The sequence below is a fragment of the Arachis ipaensis genome, chromosome B2, assembly GCF_059453495.1.
Source record: "Arachis ipaensis isolate K30076 ecotype BB chromosome B2, ASM5945349v1, whole genome shotgun sequence".
Classification (NCBI taxonomy): Eukaryota; Viridiplantae; Streptophyta; class Magnoliopsida; order Fabales; family Fabaceae; genus Arachis; species Arachis ipaensis.
In genome coordinates this window covers 6,859,172-6,879,141 of record NC_142437.1, presented here as the reverse complement: position 1 = coordinate 6,879,141, position 19,970 = coordinate 6,859,172, and the positions used below count along the sequence as shown (strand labels likewise).

General features: G+C 28.9%; 1 protein-coding gene across 1 annotated transcript; it reads right to left on the bottom strand.

Annotated features, from left to right (window-relative positions):
* Positions 1 to 2,245: 2,245 nt before the first annotated feature.
* LOC107624511 (protein FAR1-RELATED SEQUENCE 11-like) lies at positions 2,246 to 3,055 on the bottom strand. The gene has a single exon (XM_016327031.3). The coding sequence runs from the start codon at positions 3,053 to 3,055 to the stop codon at positions 2,246 to 2,248; it is 810 nt and encodes a 269-aa protein (XP_016182517.2).
* Positions 3,056 to 19,970: the final 16,915 nt, after the last annotated feature.

The window sequence follows — 19,970 nt, the reverse complement described above, 5'->3', positions numbered from 1 at the left end:
CGGATTCTGGAACTAACAAGTTTATCACAATAAAAATTGTATATGAAGTCTCAACAACAGCAGCACACGCTGGAATTATAGTGCTTGCAGCATACTCGTTAGCAGTTAATGGTTGCTGACCCCAAAACAATGCAGCATCCTGCAATATGTGATTAACCAGGGGGTAAATATTGCCACTTTTGACTTGTCATTGAAATAAAAATTTATTACAAAGCCTAGGTCTTAGACTTGGGCTTTCCATTTTTCTGACATCATGATCTGCAACCCAAGATTCCAGCACAACTACTTCAAAAACAAGGTTGCATTGATACACTGCTAAAAATACTAGTGTTATAGAATAGAGTCATGTTCCATTAAAGTTTACTAGTAAGTTTTTTAATTTTTATATAATAGCTTTTTCCAAGCTCTTTTGTTATTGAAAAATTAATCTAAAAGAAATGGGGAAAAGGTTTAAACCTTAAGGGATAAATTACTATAATATTTAAATTGAATATTCTCATCCCTCTAATATTTTTGTGAATAAAAAGCATAAAATAATGAAATTTTGTTTTAGCTAAATTTTAGTTTATTCTATTAGCCTCCACAACTTTAACAAGGTGTTTAAAAACAGCACCGAAACCTTATCACAAATTTAAGTCTAGAAATAAATTTACTATTTTATATAGACTGTCAAACTAGAAGTACCAGATATGATATCATATATGCTAGTATAACCCATCAAAACTGAAAGTCAAAGACATACTACAACAGCAACAAATGTCTATGATAGAATACTCAAGAACAAACCTAACATGAAATAACTAAACATACTAAGGTAACAACTTCTGCATCCAATTCCATAACTCCCCCCCCCCCTAAAATGTCATCTAGTAGTTTTGTGAATAGTCAAAGCTCAACGGCTGTTGACCAAACGAAGCCTGCAATACAGATACAAATCCTTATGAGATGAATCATGATACAAAATTAATAAAAGTATATATTGTGAAAATATAAAAGAGAAAACAAGATTCCTTAACACTTGGCAGGGAAGCAGGATTCAATCAAAGTGAAGTAGTGCATTATCATGAAAATCACAGATTTTGAAGATAAGCACAACTGTTTGGGATGGAAAGATGTCAATACATCACACAATTTGAATAAACGACACAAGAAGTTGGATAATCAAAATGGCCTGAAGTCCAAATCTTTGAGTGGTATGTTATCAAAGAAGTCTATCCAAAAACGACACAATTACCATGCATGAGAACATTGCAAATTGCAAACCCAACAAGCTAATTTAAACAACCAAGAGCCAATTAAACCTATGATCTTTACTTTTTCCCTCCTTTTTTAAAGAAGATTCAATTTATTTCTAACATGTATCGGTATTTTAAAGCTAGTACAGAAACATTTGTGTAAACCAAGTAATTGAATTGAGTAAATTAAACTGTGGCTTACCTGGAAAACAGCATGCCTAAATTGGTCATATGAATGTGCATTCATCATTGCAGCACTTGGCCATTGTACATAGGCAACATCCCTAGCTGTCTGATTTAATCTATCAAATAATAGCTCATTCATTTACTAGAAAACACAAAATCCAGCAGCAAACCACCCAACGCCTGTTACTTTTAAGTCATCTGCTTACAAGATGATAAAGTTTTGATCCAAGAAAACATCATTTCAGCTACTCAATCTAAAATTCAAAGAAAATCAGTAACAGCAAAAAGTACCCCATGTACCTTAGCCAGAAGGCAAAGAATCGGTTAACATTGTTGCACATATATATACACACACTAGAAAGCAAATCAAAATCAAGTTCCATTTATTTTGACAGATCATCGGGGATATGATCTCCACATATATCAACCAAGATACCTTTTTCTTTTTTCATTTCTATGATGGAATAAAAAAGCAAATGCTTCACATTTCTATGATGCCATAACAAGAGTACAAACCTCAACCTTTAGTTATAAACACGAACAACATCAACCATCACAAAAGCTGAATTCGAATAAGATTAAATATTACAAAAATAAATTAAAAATTACACCAATCCCAAATCAACTAAAAATTAGAGGATACCAGAAACTTAAAGCATTAACCATACCTTATTACAGCACTTCATTGCTACTGTAGGAAGCACTCTCATCATATACATATAATATCAGCAATATAATATCATTAGTACTAGCTAATAAGCAGCAAATAAAACTTTGTCATACCTCATTCGTAAAGATACTTACTAATGAGTCATCTTCAATGTTCATGTGGTCATCCAAGTTATTATCAAATGTGTCATTTCCAAGGCCTTCAAAGCTGCATATGCATCACCGGGTAATTGGCGCCTCTGCTTTGCTATTTTATTATACATGTCCCTTTGCGTGAAAGAGAGATACTCGTAGCCACCTGCCTGATTTGCTAATGCCCGATATATCTGCCCAACACTAATCCCACCCTTTTTCATGTTAACCATGTGGCCAATATCAGCCTCGGACATGAATCTATGCCCAGGGAGCAATCCAGTCAACCGAGGATCCAGAAGCGGATGATTGTGTTCATCAGAAAAATAAGAAATAAACCAACGACCGCTAGGTGCATCTACACGAATCTCCATCATTGCACTGCAGCCACACCTTGTCTCGGGTGTAGGTTTTCTCTTAAGGTTTCCGATGCCGTAATTATTTGGCGGTCTAAATCCTTCACGATGACATACAAAATTCTTCAACTTAAGTGCGCCCGCACGACTCTTCCTAGTCCTGTTCTTCCGAGCACTAAAGCCTCTTGTCCTTGCATATCTATTGTAGAACTCAAATGCAATGTCGACATCAGAAAAGTGAAAATGACATACATCTTCATCTCTGATGTTCCAAAATTCAATCATCCCAATGTCTTCAAGTGAGTCAATGTTATACCCTTCATCGAAGCCGTGATAATCGAACATTGGTTCCACATTTGTGTCGTCCTCATCCATATAATCCACGTCAATTTCCTCATGTTTTTCTTCCTCCTGCTCATATTGATCATATGATGTATGCTCGCTATTAACCCCTTCGTGAGAAAATTCTTGACCCATAACTTCCTAAACACCAAAACATAGGCCTTCTGAAATATATTTACACCCTTCCACCACCTTCTGAATTTGACAAAGAATGTTCCTCTGTCACTTTGCTATATCATTTAATGGGAAAATGAATTAGAGAACATACTAAAAATTAACACTCCAAAATGCCTAAGTTGCTAGGTTAGGGCACGTGGATGCACTTTGTCTCTTATACCCTCCCTCACATAAAAAAGCCTTTAGGCTTGAAATGCAGACAATACCTAGCTGAAATTTAACTATTAATAAGAATAATAATTACACCTATTATTCACTTGTTCTCTATCATGCATTCTAACTAATGAACTATCAAATATCCCACTCCAATTTCTAGATATGTTTTCCCCATAGTAACTTCACATGTCATCTAGAAAGAACCAGTGCAAAAAAAAAAAAAAACATTGCAAAAGGGTCATGATACAAGTGATAAACTAATAGTTTATGCTATCCGAGAAATAGTTCTTCGATCAGTCATTTGCACTTGTATGGTGATCAATTGAATGTTTCCTTCAAAACTATCAACTAAAAACATATTTAATAACAGAAGTTAAACATCATTAATACGTTATCAGCTATCAGTCAAACCAGCAGCCAGTAAAGGACATATTATTTTTAGAATAGAACAATTAAGAATGTGATGATCTTAAATATCTAAACTCTACTTGCAAATAATTAGAAAATTATTGCCATACATGCACATAATGACATAAATACAGCTATGCATATGCATAAAGGTAATATATTACCTTAACCGAAATAGCCTCCTGAAGCTTCTTGTAGAAATATGTATTAAAAAAATTATACTTGGATAACGATCTATTTGCCAAAGATGCTTGCTGCTTCAAATATCTAGCAAAGTGAAAATATCATAAGTAGAGATATTAAAAGCTAACATCATACTGCAGTGTGGTTCAAGTTTTCAGCTAGAGTCATCCAAAAGGTCAAAAACAGCACATTGGTTTACGAATCAAAGCGATAGTAATGACAGGTAGAAAACTCCAGTAGGAAAAACTAGTGGAGCAATATCAAATTTCTTGGTGTTATATTTGGCTAAGCATAGCCACACACACACACACACACACACACACACACAAGGTCAAAAAACAGCACATTGGTTTAGGAATCAAAGCAATAGTAATGACAGGCAGACAACTCTGGTAGGAAAAACTAGTGGAGCAATATCAAATTTCTGGGTATTATATTTGCCTACACACACAGACAGACAACTGAACTTAAAGACTAAATAGTTTCAGTAGTAAAAAGAACTATAATTTATCCTATCAAATATGCAACGATTTTGCTCTATGACAGGATATTGGAAGTTATCGATATTGAAATAAAAGATAAGTAACTTAAGGATGGTTGGCAGCCTAGAAGAACAGTAACATCAACATTTATAGAAATAAGTAATAAATAACATCAAATTTGTTTTGAGACAAGCATCCAAATCAATAAAAGGGTAAAATATTATCTTCTAAACTGTGCCATTAGTCATAATAAGTTAATAGCCACTGGCTAAGCATTAGTTTGTCTTGAGAAAGGAGTTCTAACATGCCTGAAAAGGATAAAATCAACCAAATGTGTATGCAGCAATTATTTTTAATAAATATTAATAAACCTCAACAAAAATATAAACATAACATTATCCATCTATAAAACATTGCAGGAAAAAGCCAAGAATGAAGAACAAAGATTGCCTGATGTCTTCACATATCCATAATAAAAGACAACCAGAAGCGTTACCCTAACCCATGGCAAGGTTGCATAAAATCAATGATAAACATTTAAAGATTACTACCATCATTGGAGTTAAAGAATGTATCTCTATCTAACAGTTTAAATTTTTGAGACATAATTTTAGAGCCTCTATCACCAAATAAGATCTCATGAAGGAGCTTTTTAATCAATTATGTTCCTCTATTCAAATATACCTTCAAGGAGAAATAGTTCACATCAAGAAGGCATGCACAGGCAACTATATTGCTAGAAGCAACAAGAAACTTCTAAAACCAATGCTAACCATAATGATGATTATTCAACCATCTCTGTTTCATCATATTATACTAAATGTATTACCAAACACATTTTTTTTAGTGTTTCTGGTGTTTTAGTGAAGGACCCTTTTATTCATGAAAAGGCAAGCCTTTCTATTCTAAAACAAAGAGATTAAAAAATAAAATATTAAAATTCACTTCAAAGATGATAAATATTGAAGAAAATCTAGTATAGTCACTGCTACTCGAACTTGGATTCATTGTCCTCTCCCTTTTACCTCTTAAATGCATGTATGTGAAGATCATGTTCTGGTTTCTACTTCTTGTCCATCCTTAATCTGCTATTGAAGTAAAGTAGTTGTTTTATTTTCTTAAGCTCCAACTATTTAACAGAACATAGTAAATGTCTTACAGTCATCTATCTTCCTAATGTAGGGATAACTTATTTATCTCCTGAATTTTTATTTTACTGAAAATTTCATGCATTTAAGATAAATGGCACATTTAAGAACGGAGTAATTTTATGTTTTTCCTTAAAATTTTCATAGAAAAGGAAATAAGTCAAATAAATATAAAATGAAACCTTAAAGGAATAGGTCACAAAGACAGAGGTTGAGGAAGAAGGACAAAGATCAGAGTCGCTGGTGAAGAACAGGGACAGAGAGGCAACAAAAATCAGTGAAATGGTGGACCCGAGTGTTGCGGTGCGGCGGATACGGCAGCAGAACCGTGTTGCGGTGGAGGTGGCGGAACCGTGTTGCGGCAGCGAGGATCAGAGAAAGAGCGAGACTGCGGATGGAGAGGATCAGTGAGTGAAAGAGGGACAAAAACCCTAGTAGAGCAAGCACGGTGCAGGATTGAACGAGTAACCAAGGAGGGAGAGAAAGAGAGAATGACGACGGTGATTGAAAGAGGATTTGCTAGATTTTTTTTCTCCCTTCTTTGAATTTCTCTTCTTTGAATCTGGAATCAAAAGGAAAAGGAGAACAAATACCTAATACAAATAAATTGAGGGGTCAAAATCTAATTAGTCAATTTTTTTAAAAAAAAAAACGGGGTATATTTTGTAATTATTTTTATGATGGTTAATGATAAACCTACAAAAATGTAGGAGCAAGGAATCCATGGCCAAAAAAATATTTTATTTCATTAAAAAAAAATATACAATTTTAAATTCAAAATATAAAAAAATCTCAAATTTCACAATACAAAAATATAGGGAGTACGTACTTTTTGGGATGCAAAAAAAAATCTGAGTAAGAATAAAATAAAAATTGACATTAAGAAGTAAAAATTGTAAGTAAGAATTTATAGATTTTAACTGATGTAAGCTATTTTACAATTTTTACTTCCTAACGTCGATTTCTATTTTATTCTTACAATTTGAGTTTTTTTTATATTTTGAATTTTAAATTCTATATTTTCTTTTTAATGAAATAAAATTTTTTCACCTTTAAAAATAATATCACAATAAATATGGAACACAAAATTCACTATCAACATAAATTATTCAATATTCTTGTAAAACAATTTTTTTACCCACCTTATCCCACATACACACAACTCTATTTTTTTTATATCTGCCAATCGACTACCAAATAAAAAGACTAAACAGTTTTCTATTCATAAATTTCACCAGTGTCTTTTGCTTTTCTTAATTTTCTCAGAGCAATACACTAGAGTTAAAAAACTCTCTTCACCATCTATTTGTGAAAAATGGCATTCCACTACTATGCCTTGAATGGATATACATAGACAAGCTCCATATTCATACAATACATTACACGTAAACCGCTACTGCTTCCAACCATTTACATTACACATAAACCGCTACGCTACGTAGCGGTTTATGCCCAGACCTCCTTTTACAGAAAACCGCTTATGTTCTCCTCTAATCCGTGCTAGAGTGCCAATAGCGATTTTTATAAATTCATAAAAAAATGTATTTGCGTCTTTGTTTTTTAAAATGTGCAATCAGGTAAATTCTTCCTTCACTTTATTTATTTAAGTAAATTGTATATTTTTTTTCTAAAGTCAGATAATTTTATTCATAAAATGAAAAAAATATATAGTTATTTATATATGGGACAAATAAAAAAAATAAAAAACTTTTAATACTCTATTATAGAGATAACATCATATAATAATATAATAAGTATAAAATTTGAATTTTAATAATATATAATAAATAATAGATATATAACGAGGGATAGAATTTTTTTTAAAGGACCTACGTGCTAGCCAACTGCACCACCACCCATTGTTATAAAAAAAAAATTTTTTAATTCTAAAAAATGCTTTTACCTTCAACGTTCCACTTTCTATCCTTGTGTGTTTGGCACAATAATATTGGGAATTTGCCTTCAAAAAGTAAAAATAAGAACTTTTTCTTTTTTTTAGTGCTGTATACTTTTTCTGAGGTGATATCGTAATCAAAACCGCACTCTTTTAGTTTGATACACGCGCTAATATTTTTGTCAAATCATTTATATTCAGTGTCTCTTAATAAAATTTAATCAATTTAACTAGAATTTAACTAATCTATTAATCTATCAAAGAATAATAGATCAAATAAACTTGAAATTTTGATTAAAAAAATTAAATGTTAAACTAATTAAACCAAAAAACAACTTGATGTATGTTAAACTTCATGTAAATATATCATAGAACAAAAGATTTTAGACACAAGGTTAATATTCGCAATGATAATACTAAAATAACAATATATAAAATTACTCTATATAATGTAACATTTATAATTTATATACATAATATTTATAATTATATATTTATTATATTTAAAATTATATAATTATTTTAGTAATAATTAATAAATATTAAATAAAATTATGTTAAACTATTTAGACTAATTTTTTATTATCTCTTAAATATTAGTACATTCAGAAATATTTGTTGAGAAGATTAGTTTGGCCGGTGCGTGTTCTTTAGTTCATTGAATGAAGGGATCCCTTAATAACTTAAAAGCATTACAAAATAATATTAATTGTAAATTAAACATATATATATGTATGCTATCAATGTGTCTCACAAACGTAATTAGTTAAATAAATTTGTCACTTTTGTTTTAATGTTAGAATTTCACCTTTCCTTTTCCGTAATAAGCTTCAATGTTCACTTTAATCAAAGTAGTTAAAACTCTGAAGACTCATGAACTTCCACTTTTTTTTATAATTAATCAGTTACTTATTTTAGTGAAATTGTTATGATTTTATTATTTGGTTGTTCACGAATCTAAATTTTATTTAAAAGTTTATTGTTGGTCAATAAATTATTACTGCATGCAGCATGTGGGATTTAAATTTCTTATACTTAGTTTAACTGGACCAACCCAAATTACTTAAATTGTTATGATTTTTTTAACGGTAATTATTATGATGTTTTAACAAGTTTTAGTAACAAAAAAAAAAGGACCTGCAAGACAAAAGAGCTTGGACAAAAAGAAAGAGGGCCAAAAAACAGATAGCCCAAATATTTTTGGACCTGAATTATCTTTGCATATACACTATAAGGGACCATATTAGATATCATACATTCACCTAAAAAAAGATATCATACATTCTGACCCAAAGGAAAAAATATCATATATGAAAATAATCGTTTTTGTTTTCTCCTTTAGAATTTTGAGTCCCGTTTCGACATTAAAAAAAAAAAAAAAAAAAGAGAAGAATGAAGAGACTGGTTCGAGTCTCCAAGTGATTATGGAAGATGATGAGGAGAGGGGTATTATTGGAAAAAAATTTGAGTTTGGATAGAAAAACATTATTGAAAATTTAAAAACGTTAAGGATGTGAACAAAATGATAATAGCATTAGAAACAATTTAAAAAAAAATCCAATCATTTTTCCAGTTAAAGACAACAAATTATTCTTTTATTTTTTTGAAAAGGAAATTAAGTGATAATGGTACAATACTTTATGTAATCTTACATTATTTCGAGAGAGGAAAATTTTCCCTATTTCTACATTCCTACGTGAATTTAGTTTGAAATTAGTATTTTTATAATAACATTACGAAAATAAAAATTAGGGTAAAAAACCCAAATAAACCAAGCTGAAAAGTTTATTACCCAAATCAGCTAAAACAAAAATTATTTCAGCAATTCACCAATGGCCATTTATATATAATTCGAATCAATATGATTCGAACTACAAATACATGTAATTCGAAACAACTTGCTTCGAATTACGTTTGAATGAATATGCATGTAATTCGAATCAACTAAATTCGAATTAGAGAAGGGTAAATCGAATTAACTCGATTCGAATTAGTAGGCTCATGTGATTCTATGGAGTTCGAATCATATTGATTCGAATTATTCAATGTTGGTGACACTAGGTAGTTCGAATTAAGTTGATTCGAATTACTAGTGAGTTGCCTATATAATGCTACGTTAGTTGGATATATATCAAATTTTTTTTCACATTCTTATTTGGATAGTTGGATATATATCTTATAGTTGATACAAAAGATATTTACTGTATAATTTTATTTTTCTAAAAATATTATATATATATATACTGATGATTACACAATTTTAGAAATATTTAAAAAGTATTATTAAAATTAAAATTATATTTTTTATTATTTGACAATAAAATTAAAAATTAAAAATTAGGGATTAAAATTAAAAATTAAAATATTTTTGAACTATCAATTCGAATTCCATACAATACTCTTCTGCCCATTCTTGATAACTCATGAATATTTTTTAATAAATTTATTTAAATTATACCACAAAAAAATATTTTATTCTATGCAAAATAATTTTAAAAATATTTTTAAGCTATTTTTTTAAAATTATTTTGTATAGAATAAAATATTTTTTTGTGGTATAATTTAAATAAATTTATTAAAAAATATTCATGAGCTATCAAGAATGGGCAGAAGAGTATTGTATAAAATTTGAATTGCTCACCGTATAATTTGAACAAGGCTTTGTTTGGTAAAGCTTTTACTTTTTAAGAGTAGCTTATGAAAGCTGTATTTTAAAAGACGACTTTTTAAAAGCTACAGCACTTGCGTTTGGTAAAATCACATTAAAAATAGTTTTTAATAAGCACAAGTACTATAATTGTGTTTGGTAAAACAGCTTTTAAAAATTAAAAAAAAATATAATAAACATATTTATAACGAAGAATAATATTTTTTTTTTCAAATTTTAGAGACCAATAATTTAAATATTTATTTGATTTACTCTCTATATTAATATAAATAGAGTTATCATTAGTCAATAATAAAACTTGTACTGATATGTCTATTACCCATTTATATATATTGACTCACTTATACAAATCACAAAAAATGAGACACATATCTCAAGTAAAATTATATGAAGATTGTGTTAGAATTTGTGAAGGTTAGGTTGAGAAATTAGAAATATACGAGGATTCCAATAGCAATATAATGACTAGGAAATATGTGTGAAAAAATAAATAAAATATATTTTTAATTGTTTTGTATGGAATAAAATATTTTTTTAATTTTTAAATTATTATTGACTATGTAGAGTACTTTATTTAAAATTTGAGTACCTAAGTCATTAGAACATTACAAATTTTTATAGTACTCCTAATATTTTTTAAGTCATTTTTTTAAATTGTTTTGCATAGAATAAAATATTTTTTTGTGGTATAATTTAAATAAATTTATTAAAAAATATTCATGAGCTATCAAGAATGGGCAGAAGAGTATTGTATGGAATTCGAATTGATAGCTCATAAATATTTTAATTTTTAATTTTAATCCCTAATTTTTAATTTTTAATTTTATTGTCAAATAATAAAAAATATAATTTTAATTTTAATAATACTTTTTAAATATTTCTTAAAATTGTGTAATCATAAAAAAATATATATATATAATATTTTTAGAAAAATAAAATTATACAGTAAATATCTTTTGTATCAACTATAAGATATATATCCAACTATCCAAATAAGAATGTGAAAAAAAAATTGATATATATCCAACTAAAGTAGCATTCTATAGGCAACTCACTAGTCACAAAAAAAAAAAAAAAAAACATATAGGCAACTCACTAGTAATTCGAATCAACTTGATTCGAACTACCTAGTGTCACCAACATTGAATAATTCGAATCAATATGATTCGAACTCCATAGAGTCACATGAGCCTACTAATTCGAATCGAGTCAATTCGATTTACCCTTCTCTAATTCGAATCTACTTTATTCGAATTACATGCATATTCATTCAAACGTAATTCGAAGCAAGTTGTTTCGAATTACATGTATTTGTAATTCGAATCATATTGATTCGAATTATATATAAATGGCCATTGGTGGATTGCTGAAATAATTTTTGTTTTGGCTGATTTGGGTAATAAACTTTTCAATTTGGTTTATTTGGGTTTTTTACCCTAAAAATTATGTCAGTTTTATCCTGAGATTAGAAATTGTGACACAAAAAAATTTATATAATTAAACTATTTTTATAAAAAGATTGTAGGAGACTAGAGTCATCGTAGATTAAGAAGACCAGAATCTTCATAAATAAAAAAAAATCAAATAATAAAATTTTTAGTTATTATTTTCATATGAAAGAGTTTAATTTTTTACTAATAATTAATTTTAACATTTGTTATCTAAAATTTGAAAGAATTTAACGTATATACTTTTATATTTGATTAGGTGTTAAGTCTGGTTCACAAATAGAAATAATTATTTTTATGTTTGCTATTTAAAAATAATATTTCTCTCTATGTATATAAGAATATAATTAGATATTAGTATAAAAAATTTATATTGATTGACATAAAATTAACTCAAAATTATTTTTTTAAAAATAAAATAATTGAATCTTAATTCTAACTATTAATTACAACATTAGTATTCTCTCTAAATTATATGTAATAAATATTTGAAAGAAGATAAGTGAAAATATAGATTAAAAAAGTAAGTAGTAAAAATTTAAAATTAAATAAAAATATATATAATAATATTTTTTATTTGAATTATATTATGTTTTTAATTTAATTTTTTATAGAACAGAATGGTAGAGAAAAATAGAGAATGAGAGAGAAGAGAGAGAAAAATAAAGAAGAAAATTGAGAGAGAGAAAGTTTGCTAATTTGGGTTGAAAATTTTTTATTTTAATTGTAATAAAAAATATTTGATGACACATTTTGATTTGTCAAATTATTAATATAAAATATAAATTATAAATTATATATAGAGTGAGACGGATAGAGAGAAATAGAAAAAGAGATAGATGTAAATAAGAGAATGTAAGAAGAAAGTCTACTAATTTTGGAAAAAAAATATTTCCTCTCAATTTTAATAAGAGAGTGTCATGTGACACATTTTAGTTATTAAATTAGTTAATAATATATAATATAGTTATATTTAAATTTAAATTTTAATTTAATTTGAATGCAATTAAAAAATATTATATTGTATATTTTAATTGTCAAATTTATAATTAGTAATTGATAATAATATATAAGAAAGATAGAGTGAATAAAAAAATAGGAGAGATAGATAAAAAGAGAGAGATGAGGAAAAAATTATTTAATTTTAGAGAAAAAAATTAATTTTAATTATAATAAAAAAATGATATGTAACACATTTTAATTATAAAATTAATAATATATAATAAATCTAAAAGTAAAATGGTTTTATAGAAAAAGTAATTTTATTATACATTTAATATCATTAAAAATTTTGAAATATTATCCTGTTAAAATCTCCTTTAGATTTTTAACAAGAAGAACACTCATTACCAAAATCTTATAGTTTATGTAGCCTTAGTTTATGAATACAAATGATCATGATTATCTGATCCAACCCAAATTTATTAAACGACATATTTCAAGACCGAATATACATAGTTTTATTTAGATTTAATTATTTTATTGGTTTCTATAATTTTATTAAATTTTTAATTAAATTGTTATAAAAAATTTAATTGAATTTTTATATAAGATCAAATTTTGTAATTAAATTTTTACTATGACAAAAATATGAGATTGGAATTAATAGAATATTATTTTATTAAACAATATTTTATTATAAAGGAGACTTAACTACAAAATTTAATATAGTTCAAAGATCTAACTGAAACAAAAAAATAAAAATTTAATTAAAAATTTAATAAAAATATAAAAACCGATAGAATAAATAAATTTTTTATTTATATTAAATATATAATTATTTATATGTCTTTACTTAATAATTTAAATTTTTATGATCAAAATGTTTAAAATTCGATAGTTGTTATCTTAAAAAAAATCAATATAATACAAAAAAAAAGAGACATACAAAATTTATCTTTTAAACTCTCTACAAAAAGTTTTTTATGCGAAGAATAATAACGTTAGATGTATAATTATTTATATATTTCTACTTAATCATGTAAACTTTTAGAATAAGTGATTTGATAATAATTCAATACTTTACAAATATATAATATTTTCTTAAAATATAAATATTAAATTTATATATAATATATCAAATGTAGCTGTTCTTCTTATTTCATAAAGTTGCAATTAGATTCAAATTAAATATTACTCATGAGATATTATGAGTTTCATACCTTATGTAAGATTTCGGTTTTCGATAAACTGTTTTTTGGACTATTTTATAACTTATTCTATAAAATGTTAAACCATGGCTCAATAAGAATTAGTGAGATAAGTCCAATGAAATAAAAAATAAAAAACGTTAATTAATCGGTTAAACTTGATTTTATAAAGGTAATTAATTTTTTTAAGTTAAATTTGACTAGTAAAAAATAAACACTTGTTTGTTATTGATTTATTTTTCTCACTAGAAACTTTTTGAGCTAAAATTTAGTGATGGTTTTGTTTGTGCTGAAAAATTCGAAATCAATGATAAAAATAATTTCTACGTTAGTAATTGTGTCCCAAGATTAATATTAGCCATCCATTTATGATTTATTTCTTTAAGAATAAATCTTAGTTATTGATTATTTTACCACACGGTAAAAGTTATTCCAAACTGAATTTCTGACTAGTATTCTGCAAACGACTCCTAGAGATCCCGAATCCTCTTACTTGTCATCCAAGCAACTCATCCCTCCCTCTTGGCCTCTGGGTCGAGATTATCTCAGTCTCTCACCCTTCTCTGCTGTGTTTTAATTCCGAATAACTAACTATAGATAAGCTCGGTACGCAAGTGCTGACCAAGCTTTCTCATTTTCATGCCTCTTCTTCATTAATCTTCAGACCTTGACCACGAAATTCTCAGTCTCTTTTACCGTCATAAATTCAGCCAAGACTCTAAATTTTTATTTAAAGAAACCTTGCTTACAAATTTTAAAAATACTTATACATTTTTACAACCTTTTTGACCAAATTCTTGAGACAAAAAGAGAGAAAAATAATGCACTTTTCCTCTACGTTTCAGCCTTAATTCCAAAAGCTCTTATATTGCTCTTCATATTTTCTTCAAGAATTCAAGCCATATAAACACAATTCCTTATCCGTTTTCATTAATTCTCGCGTTTTTACCAAAAATTCAGAAGGTGAGCTCATTTCTTCTCTATTCTTTTCAGTTTTTTCAGCAGTAACCATGATAAATTTCTACTCTTTTTCATGTATATAAAACCTCTTTTGAAGCCCATATGGAGCATACCTAAGGAGCTATACAAAATTTAAACTCAGAGTGATCAAATTCTAACACTTTTGCCACCCTTTTGGCCAAATAAAACCTGCACCATAGCCAAACGTATTCCAGCTTTTGTGAGAGCATTTTTTAGTGTTTGAGAGGTCTAGTAACTGAATTAAATAAGAAATAAGGGTTAGGATTATTTAGAATATGTTTGTGCTTGTTTTTGGTGTTCATATGAGCCACTTTGTGGTGAATTTGTGCTTGTTTTGTAAATCTCAAAATTTTGAGTTATCTCTTGGCTTGCTATATATGTGTAAAATGTAATGTTTTAAAAACCGGATCGGATTGCCAGTTGAACAGGTCCAACCGTGAATCGAACACTAATACGATTCGATTCACTACCGAGAACTGCTCAATTGAAAATCGCTTTTGAATAGTTGAACCAGTCGAGAACTGGCCGGTCAAAGTGAACCAGAACCCGACCGACTCTAATGAAATGTCGCCGTTTTAAGTTTCTATGCCTAGGGATCCAAAAATCCTCCTCCTCCTCGAGCCATTTTTGATTCCCCCATTCCTCAAACTCTTTCCTCTCTCAACTCTCAACCCTAGGTTACAGCCTCCGCCACTGCCGTAAGGAGAGACTTAGCGACGTCACCGTCCATTGTGCTCAGGGGCCACCGCCACAGGGAGTGAGAAACTGCCCTCGTTTGCTGCGTTGTCGTCGTGTTCCAAGTCTTCCCCTGTCACTCTCACGGTCTCACCAATCACAGCTTCTTCCTTGAGCTCGGTGTCCGTCGTTGTTTTCTTCTGCTCAGCCCCACTTCATATGGCTGCCTGTGGTGGCTCCGTAGACTATGGTAACTAAGAAGATTATAGCTGTTGTAGAAATTATTAGAAGCACCAAAATCCCAACAACTAATGCTATGTTGCTACTATAGGAATAGCTACATTGTTTTTCTTCTTCTCGATTGTTTCGATATGTTGGTTGCATCATGATACAGAATTATGTAACACTCTACTATACAGAGCTTTACGCTTAGGACGTAAATCTAAGATGGTGAGGCACTATGACCTCTAAAATAAAAATACGTACATGCAGGGACGGACATAAGGGGGGCGAGTGGCGGTCTCGGCCCCCCCAACTTTTTTTAATAGGAATAAGTTATTATGTATAATTTAATTTTTTTTAAAAATATTTAGTATTTAGTCTAATATAAATAAAAGTTCAGTCTAATTTAAATATTAATAATTTTTAATATCTAAAAAATAAGTAACAATATTAAAAAAATATGAAAAAGATATTATTACTAATATTTTTTAATTAAATAAAAAATTTTAAATCTCATAAAGTGGATTCTTTTTCTTTTTGTGGCCGTTTTTTTATTCGTTTGGTATTAATTCTCTCTGTTTCAACTGCTACAATTAAGATATTTTTTCCAACTATGAATATTGTGAAAAATAACTTAGAAACAAAATAAAAGATGAATTTTTTGCTAATTGTCTTTTAATTATATTGAAAAGAAAATTGTTGAAAATTTTGACACAAATTCTATTATCGGTGAATTTTATGATACAAAAAATCGACCACTTCATCAGTAAAAAGTATACACATATTTCTTTTACTTTAAAATATATTTTCTATCCGTATATTTTTATAATACATCTTATATTATATAATTTTTTTACATAATTTTTAATATTATATGTGTTATTGGCCCTCCCATAATATCATTTCTGGATCTGTCCCTGCGTACATGGATATAGTTGAAAGAAGTTATAACTATAAGCCTTAAAAAAGAAGTTAAGCAAAATCGAAACAGAAATTGCGTCGCTCATGAAAGATAAGCGTGGACGAATAAGCAAGATCGAAAGAAAAAAGCTAAAAGACCATAAACATAGATTAGAATTTCAAAATACAAATATCAAGCTCCGAACTCGACCTGCGAAGTAAAAACTGACAACCTGTTTCTCCAAGTTAACCTCTAAGAGGGACAAGCATAAAATACAAGATGGAGAATCTATATACATATATAAACATAAATAAAGTACAACTCCAAGTCCCCAGAGTTCTTCGCTTCCATAGAGTCTCCAGAATGTTCAGTGAGGTACCTCCTGACCTGCATCTGAAAAGCAACATTATGTATAGAATGAGAACTGGAGGTTCTCAGCATGGTAAAGCTAAGGTGCCCACATAGTTAATATAAAAGGTCCCGGGAAAGCCAGAGGCAATCCTAGAACTCTGATACTCAGATCTAAACCTTAAAGTTTATAAATGGAAAACCATGAACAAGGTGGGTTATCTAAGGTTCTTATTTCTAATTCCTTTCTAACTTGAGCCCTAATTTCCGCCTTCCTCCAATCCTCCAAAATTTCGATACACAGACAAGCAATACAGACAAAGCAAACACAAGTAGGGTACAGATACATCAAATAGCAAATATAGCAGGTAAGCATAATAATCACATAGGCAAGCCCAATTAATGCACAATCAAACAAAACACGCATATGCATATGATGTATATCTACCCTATGGCTGATGAGTCTCATCTGTCGGTTATAAAGTCAACCCGACATGTCCGATAGCCAACCCTGGCATCGTCCTCTTGAAAACTAGTGAGCGGTACAATTATCACCTGGTGAGTGGTAAACCACCTCGATTTCCGCTATCTGCGGGCGGTAAACCACGTCGATCCCCACAAACATTTTCAATTGAAAAACAGCACACACGTGGGTAGTAAATAACCACGATCCTCACAAAATAATTCCATATCCAATCTAGTGGGCGGTAAATAACCATGATCCCACAAAATAATTTTCTTTAACATCTGGTGGAACATCTCAAACATAAATAAAATCAATATCAATACAATTCATTCATAAATCATAATTAAATCAACTCTTATCATTCTTCATTTTCATAGCCAACCTCTTCCTTCTCAAATTGTCTAACCATCATCATCACTTTTTTGAACACCCAGAGCAAGTGGACAATGCCACTGCCTCTTACCCAGTCACACATGTCTCATTAACTTGATAAATCAAATTCAAACATAATACTTTTCTTGATAAAACTCAAAACTTAATCATTTCAACAATTAGACTTAAAAATCAATTCTCATCAACAATATTAATTAACATAATTCTTACAACCAACTCAACAAAATCATCATTCATTAACTCATTCACAATATAATTCCACATTTCCATCAAGGTTACTAGAATTAACATATTTTCACATTTCCAACCTATCATCTGGTCATCTAGCCTATGTTTTCACAAAACATTATATATTATCTACGAAAAACCAAAATCATACCTTGGCCGATTTCTCGCTAAGCCTAGAATACCTCAATTATATATCTACCGTTCCTCAAGCTCCAAAGCTCCAACTCCTCATCAATTGAATTTTCAGCTCCCAGGATTCAATTCCAAGCTTCCAATATCCACCAATTTAACTTCAATTCAACATGATACACGATCTAATTCATACAATATCAAAATAATCAATATTGAGCTCACTAAATCACCAATTCACAAGGATTAGAGTTTTCTTACTGTTACGCACAAGTCAAATGGACAAAGCCCTACACTATCCACGAGCTAATTCGGCCCTAGAACATCAAAACCACATAATCTCTCAAAATCAAAACCTTAAATTTTGAAATTAGGGAAGAGTGGCTGAGTGAGAAATCACTAGATTCTTACCAAATTGTTCAGTGGATTTTGTAGAGAATTCTAAGACGAACGTGTGGCTGCTGACGACTCGTCAACCAGAGTTCTGGATTGAAAGATACAAGGATTTGAAATTGGAAGGGGGGGGTGTAGGGTTTTTGGCATCAATCTCTCTTCTCAACGGGTTTCATGAAGAATGGGGAAGAAGAGTGGCTAATGGGCATTATATTGGTTGGGCTTTGGGTTCGGTTTGGGTCCAATTTAATTGGTTCGGCCCATTTATTCACTTTTGGGCCAAAATATTTAAAATTAGTGTCAAAATTTATATTTTAATTATTTCTATTTCATGAAACTATAAAATTTAATTTTTTATTTTTTAAATAATAATTAATTTATCAGTTAATTATTTACTAATTATTTGGAGTTTACAAATTGCATAGGTACAGATTTTGTCCCACAATAACATTTTTAGATTAAAATAAAATAATTAAAATTAGATCAAGAATTAAGAATATCTTTGATTACTAGTCATTAGAAACTTTAGACTTTGAATTTTGGACTATTTGCTATTAACTAAGCATGCATGCCTCAATGATAGTGAACCTTTAATTTCTTTGATCTATCCAGAAGTTCACTGGAAACTTTCCAAATTTATGCTAAAATAGAAATAACTATGACACCCTTTTCTCTTTTATAATCAATTAAACTTTACTTATCATTTAAACAGGGGATTAACTTATAAAAATTTTAGTGATTGTAGCTGTATCAGAAAAATAAGGTATAGATCCACTTAAGCTATTATTTGATTAACTACTATTATGTCAACTTGAAAGTTACTGTATATAAAGTTAAAATGTTGTTAATTTCACATTATAAAGTTTGAACTTGTGATTTTAATTTACTGATTATTAATTTTAAATATATTGTGATTATTGATTAGGGATGTGTTGCTAAGTTAGTGTTTATTTTACTGTTTTGTGATTTAATTTTTACTTAGATTGTGACTGTTTTATTGCTAAGTTTGAACTTTGCTGTGTTTGTTTTACTGTTTTGTGATTTAATTTTTACTTAGATTGTGACTGTTTTATTGCTGAGTTGCTGAGTTTGAACTTTGTTGTGTTTATTTTACTATTTTATGATTATTGATTATTGATTACTGTTTTATTAAGTCAATAATTTGCTAATTATTGATTTTGAATGTATTGTTTTACTTAGATTTTGTCCCACAATAGCATTTTCAGATTAAATTAAAAAGATATGATTTTTTTAGCCAGAAGTAGGGGAATACAATTTCAAGTTTCTAACACAAAATAAAAATAGACCAAAAATAAAATTGAAGCCTTTCTCTTAATTGCTGTTTTTATATCTTGTTGTTTGTTCTCAATTTCGGTTGTAATTTGATCTAGTTGGAAGTAGGGAAGCAACTTTCAACTCAACGAAACTATCATTGCTTTTGACTGTAAATGAAGAAAGAGAAGCATCCCGGCGAGAGAAGCTTTCTAACAGCATTTAGTTATTTGCAATCAAAATTGGAAAATCTTGGACAATGATTCTTTAGAGTGTTTTATTTATAATGATGTTTTAGAATGTTTATTTATAATTTATTTATTATTTT